Source organism: Salmo trutta, chromosome 26 (genome assembly GCF_901001165.1).
Source record: "Salmo trutta chromosome 26, fSalTru1.1, whole genome shotgun sequence".
NCBI lineage: Eukaryota > Metazoa > Chordata > Actinopteri > Salmoniformes > Salmonidae > Salmo > Salmo trutta.
Window position 1 is genome coordinate 26,608,908 of NC_042982.1, and position 10,124 is coordinate 26,619,031.

At 42.3% G+C, this 10,124-nt stretch overlaps 1 protein-coding gene across 1 annotated transcript; it reads right to left on the reverse strand.

Annotated features, from left to right (window-relative positions):
• Window positions 1-2,677: 2,677 nt before the first annotated feature.
• Window positions 2,678-9,487, reverse strand: LOC115163550 (acetolactate synthase-like protein). The gene is made up of 14 exons (XM_029715542.1): window positions 8,851-9,487; window positions 8,141-8,342; window positions 7,844-7,971; window positions 7,393-7,643; window positions 7,201-7,300; window positions 6,939-7,036; window positions 6,719-6,855; window positions 5,133-5,267; window positions 4,904-5,018; window positions 4,556-4,725; window positions 4,288-4,358; window positions 4,093-4,164; window positions 3,892-3,997; window positions 2,678-3,736 (listed from the first exon to the last, which is right to left on the reverse strand). The coding sequence occupies exons 1-14, from the start codon at window positions 8,950-8,952 to the stop codon at window positions 3,558-3,560; spliced, it is 1,866 nt and encodes a 621-aa protein (XP_029571402.1). The 5' UTR covers window positions 8,953-9,487; the 3' UTR covers window positions 2,678-3,557.
• Between the last annotated feature and the right edge of the window lie 637 nt (window positions 9,488-10,124).

The window sequence follows — 10,124 nt, forward strand, 5'->3', positions numbered from 1 at the left end:
GACTGAGAACCTTATTTTAATATATTAATGAAGTGATTTGTATCTGTAGAAGCACATCTCTATGTGAAGCTTGTTTAACTTCATTTGTATGTTCTAATTTCTATTAGTATTCATTACAGTTTAATATCTGAGAAGCAGGTTGTAGATGCATGCTTAGACGTTGCTTATGGGTAGTGTTTAGTAAGACTGGTTGACGTAATTTCTCTCTTTGTGTAATTACGGGTTAATGTACTCTCTCTTAACATTGAGCCCTGCAAGAGCAGCTTCTGTCCTTTCCAGGAGCAGAAGAGGCCTCAGCAGTTTCTGGGTATCTACAACACGAGTTGTTTTTAATCCTCTTCTCTGGGACCCCCAGCCATTGTGTATATAGGACAGAGTTTAGTTTAAAGTTTATAGTGTTCTCAATCCTTGTTCTCTTAATCCTTTATACACTACACTGAAGTTTTAAGAAGTACTTTAGATGCTTGTGAGCCTGAGGACATCTATTTCTGCTTCCTGAACATCTTGCAGACCACCTGAACTACATTTATCATCATCTGCTGGATGCTGGTCAACTATACTGAACAAAAATGTAAATGCAACATTCAACAATTGTGTGGAAGACACATTTCAGTTGAAGGTATTCAGTCGTACAACTGACTAAGTATCCCCCTTTCCCTAACACAACTAGCATGATGAGGCAGCATGGCTAGCTAATGAGCTACAGTATATTACATACAGTATATTACATCCCAGGGTATGCTACACAATCAATAGAAGCAATCATTTGTGATACTGGGTCCTTGCAAAGCAATTTATCGAGATGTAGAACACCATTAAGTTCCTCTTAAGTTATGATTGTTAAAGATTCTAGTTTTGGAAACAGAAAACTGTATGGAGATCAAATGTTTCATTGATGAGAAAATGTGCAGAATGTCGGCCAAAATCTATCTCGCTCCATCTTCTCCCATTGGGCTTCTAATCATCAACCGGATGCTTCATATTTAAAGATCCGGTGAAATATCTGTCTCATTGTTCTAGCTGTGGTAATAGTGTACTCGTGACCAACACACAAACAATGGTGAGAGTCCACCATCTACTGGTAATTATGAGAAGTGCATCCACAAGGAGTGGGCCAAAAGTTACCAAGACACAGGTCCTACTACTGTAAAAATAATAACAGCATTCTGGACAAAAATACTAAAGAAATCTGCATTAAATCAGTCAATTCCATTAGTACTGCTTGAGGAAATATGAAAGCAGAACCAACCCAGAACACATAAAAAGCCGTTGCAAGCCCTGCTGTTAGCTCTAGCTCTGCAGGAGGGGCACTGCTCACCATGGAAGTGTTCACAGGAGGCAACTCTCCCAGGAAAAGTAGAGAATAAGAAGGAGGTCTACAGGTGCAGTTTTGTGAGATATGGATTAACACTTCAAAGAGGAGAACATACAGCTGGAAAATAAAAGCAAAATAAGTTCAGAGCAATGAGAAGACCACTGGTGGCCAAATAATCATTCATCATACATCAGGCAGACCTATAACTGCTCTTCAATTTGTTTCGACCAATAGGACCAAAGTAAACAGTTAGGGTGTGATGATCCGAATTGTATTATTAATATGTACTTGTAGGCTATGAAAACTGAATCTAAAAGCAAACCATATCGTATTATCCAAAACAGTCAGAAAATTAACACAGTAAAACAATCATTTAATGAGACTAGGTAGTATGGTAACGCAAGACTAGCATGTTTGTGACTATATAGCCAGAGACATATAGAGATCTGTATATACAGTAGTTCTGCCTACAGCCAACACAATCTTGACCTCAGAGTTGATAAAAGTTCAAGGTAAATGATAGAGGATAAGGAGGGCAGTGGAGTGGATAATGTAGTCACACACTTGTCGTAACGATGGTCAGTATCTCAGAATTAGAATCAGTGTTTTAGAGAGCGTTTGACTGTGATGAGGGATGGTCGTTTGACAGAGGACCCATTACAGATGCAGGCAATAAGGCAGTGGTCACTGAGATCCTGGTTGAAGACAGCAGAGGTGTATTTAGAGGGCAGGTTGGTCAGGATGATATCTATGAGGGTGCCCGAGTTTAAGGATTTGGGGTTGTACCGGGTAGGTTCCATGATCATTTGGGTGAGACTGAGGGCATCTATCTTAGATTGTTGGACAGCCGGGGTGTTAAGCATATCCCAGTTTAGGTCACCTAACAGTACAAACTCTGAAGATAAATGGGGGGCAATTAATTCACATATGGTGTCCAGGGCGCAGCTGGGGGGTCTGTAACAAGCAGCAACAGTGAGAGACTTATTTCTGGAAAGGTGGATTTTTAAAAGTAGAAGCTCGAACTGTTTGGGCACAGACCTGGAAAGCATGACAGAACTCTGCAGGTTGTCTGTGCAGTAGATTGCAACTCCACCCCCTTTGGCAGTTCCATCTCGGTGGAAAATGTTATATTTGGGGATGGAAATTTCAGAATTTTTGGTGGCCTTCCTAAACCAGGATTCAGACACGGCTAGGACATCAGGGTTGGCAGAGTGTGATAAAGCAGTGAAACATTTTTTTTAGGGAGGCTTCTGATGTTAAGATGTATGAAACCAAGGCAAATGTAAGGTGGACATCAATTTGCATGATCAGGATAATGCAGAAGTCCTTAAAATATAAATAGAATATATGAAATAGTATGAGTAGTGTAATAAAATGTTATAATTTATTCAAGATTATAATGACCACTACCCAAATGGTAAAATATGATAACATCTTCCAGTTTAAATTCCTTCCTTTTTTAATCGGGCACTACTGATGCATATAATTAACTTTTGAATCAACATTTTGTATTTGTGTATCCATTCTGTTGATTGATGTATTTGTGGAGTCTTACAGTACATTCAAGAATTAAAGGCATACAATCATCAATTCTATACCATTTAAATTAAAAACAACTACAGTATTACAATTGTATTTATTACCTTGATGTTAACACTACAAATCCTCCTGCAGCTTGTAGCTTAGTGTATGATGCATTTTCATAAATATTTTTTAAATTTAACTAGGCAAGTCAGTTAACAACAAATTCTTATTTACAATGACGGCCTAGGAACAGTGGGTTAACTGCCTTATTCAGGGTCAGAACAACAGATTTTTTCCTTGTCAGCTCGGGGATTCGATCTAGCAACCTTCAGTTACTGGCCCAACGCTCTAACCACTAGGCTACCTGCCACCAAATATCCCTATGAAGGACATGTCATTCCAAAATTCACTTTTTTTGTTTTTCGAAATAAATGACCAGTTTCAAGGTAGAGTTCAGTAAATCAATAGGCTATCCGAAGTCAATATACATGAATTGGTTAAAAGTGTATATAGCAAGGATCAAAAGGCTGAGAAGAATGAGTTCCTGAATTGTTGAGGTTCCCAGAAGTCACACTTTCCTTCTTCACCAGCAAAATGCAGCAGTTGTACTGTTCAACAGCATGTGAACAGATTCGGGTTTCTAGGCAAGGTGGGAAGGTTTTACGACCCACAGGTCCAGACAGAGACCCCAGAGGTTGTGGTGTCTGTCTGAGCTACTCTACACAGAGATGGAACCCTCTCTGAAGTTGGTCTTCCCTATGAGAACATTGAGTAGTGTGGCTCTCCCCTCTCGGGTCTCCTTCTGTGCCTCTTTAATGATGTCATCCAGCTTGTCCTCGTCCTCGCGACCAATGAGGGTGCCCTTGCCTCCGTAACCATCTGCAACTATGTGGTAATCTAGGGAAGGGGAGAACAGAGAAAGCATGTTGGATGTGTGACATGACATCCAAAGACATGACATGGGCTAACAGAGACCTTGCATGTGTGAGAATAGGCACTAGAGATCCCCAGTATGGTGGCACTGGGGGTACAGTAGGCCAACATATAAAGACCTGTGAAGGCCAGGCCACAGGCCACGTTGCTGCCCAGGATGGGAACCTGCTCCCTGGAGATCTGGCTCCAACAGGCATCGTTCCCCACCAGAGCAATTACTGGCGTCTGGGAGAGAGAGGGCAAAGCAGATTAACTGGTCTGAATGCATGATTAGTTAGTTGATAAGTTGGTCTGAATGGTGAATTTGGTTATTACTGTACCTTGTGTCTGGTAAAAGTGTCAAATTCTGCAACACTGTATCCCAGGGATCCATCGCCATAGATAATCCACACCTCAAGGAGAAACTTAGTCAGCTAAACTCAGCCAAAAATGGTGTTTCACAACATGAACAAACCGAAAAACCTAAACCCCTATAAAACAGTGACGGATAAGGCTTGCTTGGTATTCTACTGTACCTCTGACTCAGGCCGACACAGCTTGGCTCCCAGAGCAAACCCTCCTCCAACACCAAGGGTTCCAAATGCTCCTGTTAGAATGACCAACAACATCAGGTAATCATCCATTAAGATGTCAAGAATGTCCTGTGTTCAAATTAAATAAACAAGTCCTATTTGTTTTATTGTACATGTTAATACCCCTCTTACTCAAGTGACCACAATCCTACAAGACATTTCAAAAAATATTGTCTATTTGTATTTAACAATGTCCACTGAGGATCCTGACCTGGATCCAGCCAGCGGAGTGGGCCCCTTGGTCTCATGATGTAGGCAGCACTGCCCACAAAGTCGCCCCCATCCGCCACTATGATGCTGTCGTCAGCCATCAACTCATCCACACAGTGCAGGACACTCAGGGGGTTCAGGTGGCAGTCCGTCTTCTCATCAGCCTTCCCCCTGCACAGAAAACACACAGAGCAAAACACACTTTCACAGGGAACAACCTGTACTATCTGTGTTTGGTGCACTAGATGTACTGATCAATTTGCATGAAGGTTATTAGTTATGTATAAAAAGAAAAAAAAACACAAAAAACAGTTGGCTTTCTGCCCAACTGGCTGAATAAATTGTGTACCGATTAGCCTTCTCTTTGGTGATGTCTCCTGCTTTGAGCCTCTGTGGCCAGTCCTCGGAACATTTGTGGCCCATGAGGCCTTTGGAGAGACGGAGTAGGAAGGAGCCTGCATCTCCTAAAAGACAAACAGAAATTTTAGTCTCCACAAGATCAAATAGCCAAACAGGAAGTGGCAGCGTTTTGTGAAAGCAAATAAGACTGATTGGAGAATTCAGACAACAGTACCAACCCTGAATGGTCACATTGGGCTTCCAGAACATGTCAGAGTTCTTCAGAAGTTGAGTCTTATCTCTGTTGACAGCAATGATCTTGCTGCGCCTGTTCAGCACTCTGCCGTAGCTTAATCGGAAGTCACATACAGTTCCTGCAACACATACCACCATTATGAGACAGCCTCAAAGACAACAGAAATTGATGATGAAATGATTGTGGGGGCTGTCTTGTTAGACTTCAGTGCAGCTATTGACATTATCGATCATAGTCTGCTGCTGGAAAAACGTATGTGTTATGGCTTTACACCCCCTGCTATAATGTGGATAAAGAGTTACTTGTCTAACAGAACACAGAAGGTGTTCTTTAATGGAAGCCTCTCAAATATAATTCAGTTAGAATCAGGAATAGGGTAGTTGTTTAGGCCCCTTGCTTTTTTTAATTTTTACTAACTACATGCCACTGACTGAGTATAGCCAGAGTGTCTATGTATGCGGATGACTCAACACTATACACGTCAGCTACTACAGTGACTGAAATGACTGCAACACTCAACAAAGAGCTGCAGTTAGTTTCAGAGTGGGTGGCAAGGAATAAGTTAGCCCTAAATATTTCTAAAACTAAAAGCATTGTATTTGGAACAAAACACTCACTAAGCCTCGACTAAATATTGTAATAAATAATGTGGAAATTGAGCCAGTTGAGATGACTAAACTGCGTGGAGTAACCCTGGATTGTAAACTGTCATGGTCAAAACATATTGATGCAGTAGTAGTGAAGATGGGGAGAAGTCCGTCTATAATAAAGCGATGCTCTGCCTTCTTAACGACACTATCAACAAGGCAGGTCCTACATGCCCTAGTTTTGTCGCACCTTGACTACTGTTCAGTCGTGTGGTCAGGTGCCACAAAAAAGGACTTACGAAAATTGCAATTGGCTCAGAACAGGGCAGCACTGCTAGCCCTTGGATGTACACAGACAGCTAATATTAATATGCATGTCAATCTCTCCTGGCTGAAAGTGGAGGAGAGATTGACTTCATCACTACTTTTATTTATGAGAGGTATTTGACATGTTGAATGGACCGAGCTGTATGTCTAAACTACTGGCACACAGCTCAGACACCCACCCATACCCCACAAGACATGCCACCAGAGGTCTCTTCACGGTCCCCGAGTCCAGAACAGACTATGGGAGGCACACAGTACTACATAGAGCCATGACTACATGGAACTCTATTCCACATCAAGTAACTGACGCAAGTAGTAAAATTTGATTTAAAAATCACCTTATGGAACAGCGGGGACTGTGAAGCAACACAAACACTGGCACAGACACATGCATACACACGATAACATACGCACTATAAATACACATGGATTTAGTACTGTAGATATGTGGTAGTGGTGGAGTAGGGGCCTAAGGGCACACAGTTTGATGTGAAATCTGTTAATGTATTGCTTTTAAAATTGTATAAACTGCCTTAATTTTGCTGGACACCAGGAAGAGTAGCTGCTGCTTTGGCAGCTAATGGAGATCCATAATAAATACAAATACAAACAACTGTATGGAGACAAGATTTACAGATGGCAGTTTGTGTCTCACCTGCTAGCAGCACAAGGTCTGCGTCCTTTAGGGCATGTTTCCTGTTCTGTCTGATGTGCAAGGGACTGTTCCTACCCAGCATGCCACGGGACATTCCCCCCAGGAAGCAAGGGATACCCAGGGACTCCAGGGCTACCCTGTAACAGAACAACTGTATGAATTGGCATTGAATGGACCAGAAGTCTGATGCTGTGTAATATAAATGTGGTTGTTGAAATACCTGATGTCATCTGCAGGTGTTGGAGGTAGTGTTGCCTGGCTCCCCAGTAGGATAACAGGCTTCTTGGCTCTGCTCACTAGCTCTATACACTTTTGTACCTGATGTCAGATCACTAGAGGTTGAGCCACAAGGGTTACATAAAAAACATGCCTTCATGTCTATTGGAAATCTGTAACTGGCTACAGTACGAATGACGGCTTCTACCAAATTAAGCCTTTCTCACTGTTGTTAGAGAATGACTGAGGGTCAGAGTTAGTCTTGCCTGATCGTCTGTGGCCTGAGGGATGTGCACAGGAAGAGGTGAAACATCTCTGGTTTCCCAGGCCCCAGCAAACAAGTTCTTTAGGTGATTGTGGAGGTACCTTATGGAAGAACATATACAGTATCTGTTACTTTCACAAATTACTAGGGATGTGTGAAAGCATGGTCAAGCACAATCCTGCTGATTACTTACCAAGTGACAACTTTCCCCATTATTCCCTTGGGAGGGTTTTTCACTCCGAACTCTTTGGACACCAGGTGGAAGGGGTAGAGTGTGTCAATGGGGAACTCTATGAACACAGGTCCTGGAGTTCCAGACTGGGCAATGGCCAGGGCCTTCCTCATCGTGGGGACGATCTCCCTCACACTCCTCACCGAGGCGCAGAACTTACACAGCGGCTTGAACAGGGACATCTGGTCAATGTCCTGCAGCGCTCCTCTACCCTGCACAACAACAGTTCACCAAGTGGTCAAACCTCCACATTGGATAGGGAGAATCAATATATATTGTGCTCACCCACAGCCACACAACTCTACAGTGCAAGATTATGGTCATTTGTTGAGTCTAACTTGTTGGTGCAGCGTAGCCTTAGTGTTAACGTACCCCCATGCTGCTACACCAGTAAAAGGCCTCAGACTCTCACCTGAAGTAGTGTTCCAGCAGCTCCCCCTATGAGAAGCAGTGGAGACTCGGCCATCTGAGCGTTCTTCACTGCTGTGACTGTGTTAGTCAGGCCTGGGCCAGCAGTCACTGCAGCTACACCTACAGTGCCTGTTGGAGGGAGAATCAATGACAGTGTCAATGCTACAGTATGAACACATGAGTAGACTACAGTGTCCTAAGCAAGTTAAACCAGTTCCGAATGGTTCAGATCGACATGGACAACTGTAATGCAAGGTATTTGGGATATTATAGTAGGTAATGTAAGGTACTACTTTACCTGAGAGCCTAGCTACAGCATCAGCTGCAAAGACGGCAGTAGCCTCATGCCTGGTGTCCACGATGCGGATGCCCAGCTTCTCGCAGGCCACCAAGATGGGCGAGATGTGCCCCCCCACCAGGGTGAAGACAAACTTAACCCCATGGGCACGCAGAACCTCTGCCACACTCTCCCCACCATGGCGAGGGCTCTGAGTCTCAGTCTGGGGGAAGAATTAGAGGACTCAGGTAAAGGACTGAACAGGCAGATCTCAAATCAGGGTCATGGACAGTGTATCATTTCATTTAAATAACTTGAAAGTTCTGTCGTAAACTAGAAAAGGCCTATTGGTTATCTATATATCACTATGTTGTATTTAGCAATGAACTGCATATTGTCCTTGTAGACCTAATGCTCCTTATGTAGCCTATTGTATAACTTCTGAAGAACCTGCACTGTGGCCTTTGTGTTAGATAGCCACAAGTCAGTTCAAAGTTCTCTCACATACAGTAGGGTTACCTTTCACCTACTAGATGAGTATCTGAGTCTTATGTAGGTTCACTTAGGCCAGGTGAAGAAGCAAGTGAGTAAAATAACACTGTAGTAAGGTATGAACAAGGTCTTTTGCTTCTGAGAATACCAGGCTGCATGCGAGTTTCACAGTTGAGACAGCAAGTGAGCAGGCTGACACCAAATTAGAATGAAACATTGTTTAAACAGAAGTGACTTACCTTATGAAACAACTGATACAGTAAACCAAGTTTATACGCAACAAATACTAGTCCTCCGAAGGTAAAACCAACAGAGCACCCCAGCGCGGTAGCAATCTCCATTTCCAAGCAAAATGTGTCAAAATACTGAAGCGAGTCCTAAAATAAAGCAGTATCCGTTTTGTGGATCGAATAGCTCTCCAGTTTAGGCTGCTGTTCATCCAATGCACAACCTAGTAGCAGTACAATTTATAAATTCACAATTTACTAGGCTACCGTGCAAGAAACGCGTGGAAAACCAGACTCCACCCGTTCGTGCAATGAAACTAACCATCGTATTTCAAATTGAAATGACCGATGATCGCTATTGCTCAACGTTGTAACAAAGTTCCGCAAAATAACAATTCACCGTCAATAACGCAGTGGTCCGCAACTACCGGAATCGAGGAAAAGAACAGCGAGGAAGACGCGAAGCAAGAGGGGTAACTGGGCCCGAAATCTGTCCTTTCCAGCAGGTGGCGTTTTCAAAAAAAAATTGCTCACCAAGCGAGTTTTTGTATGTAGGTCAATGAGTGTCGAATTTCGTTGTCAAAAACTTGCATGGCTTATTTGATCGAATATAAGTTCCGTAATGGTATGGTTGTTAATAGTGTACGGACATAAGTAGGACACGTGACATCCCGGCAACTTTGAGAAAAAACACTTTATATCAGAGTTGTACCAGGTCATAACTAGTTACCACAGCCACAAAGTCATAAAGCACGCCCATTTCTACAATGTATCTTCTTAAAATGTGATTTTAAACCTATCCCTAATCTTACATTAACCCCCCCCCCCCCAAAAAAAAATCATGCATTTTTACGATATAACCATTTTGACTACAATGCATATTAAACAAGTTAGAAAAATGAAATAGTAACACAATAAAATAACAAGACTATATAGGACTACCATACTGAGTCAATGTGCAGGGGCATGAGGTAGTTGAGGTAATTGAGATAATATGTGCTTGTAAACTCAGCAAAAAAAGAAACGTCCTGTCACTGTCAACTGCGTTTATTTTCAGCAAACTTAACATGTTAAATAAAGGTGAAATAAAAATAAATAAATAAATAAATGTGTAAATATTTGTATGAACATAAGATTCAACAACTGAGACATAAACTGAACAAGTTCCACAGACATGTGACTAACAGAAATTGAATAATGTGTCCCTGAACAAAGTGGGGTCAAAATCAAAAGTAACAGTCAGTATCTGGTGTGGCCACCAGCTGCATTAAGTACTGAAGTGCATC

What these genes read in the sequence shown, in the direction of transcription:
- LOC115163550 (XM_029715542.1), bottom strand. Translation starts at nt 8,952, where the DNA reads ATGGAGATTGCTACCGCGCTGGGGTGCTCTGTTGGTTTTACCTTCGGA. An exon ending in TGTATCAGTTGTTTCATAAG is followed by an intron (nt 8,343 to 8,850) that starts GTAAGTCACTTC and finishes TTCTTCCCCCAG; the next exon opens with ACTGAGACTCAGAGCCCTCG. An exon ending in CTGCTGGAACACTACTTCAG is followed by an intron (nt 7,644 to 7,843) that starts GTGAGAGTCTGA and finishes GTTGTTGTGCAG; the next exon opens with GGTAGAGGAGCGCTGCAGGA.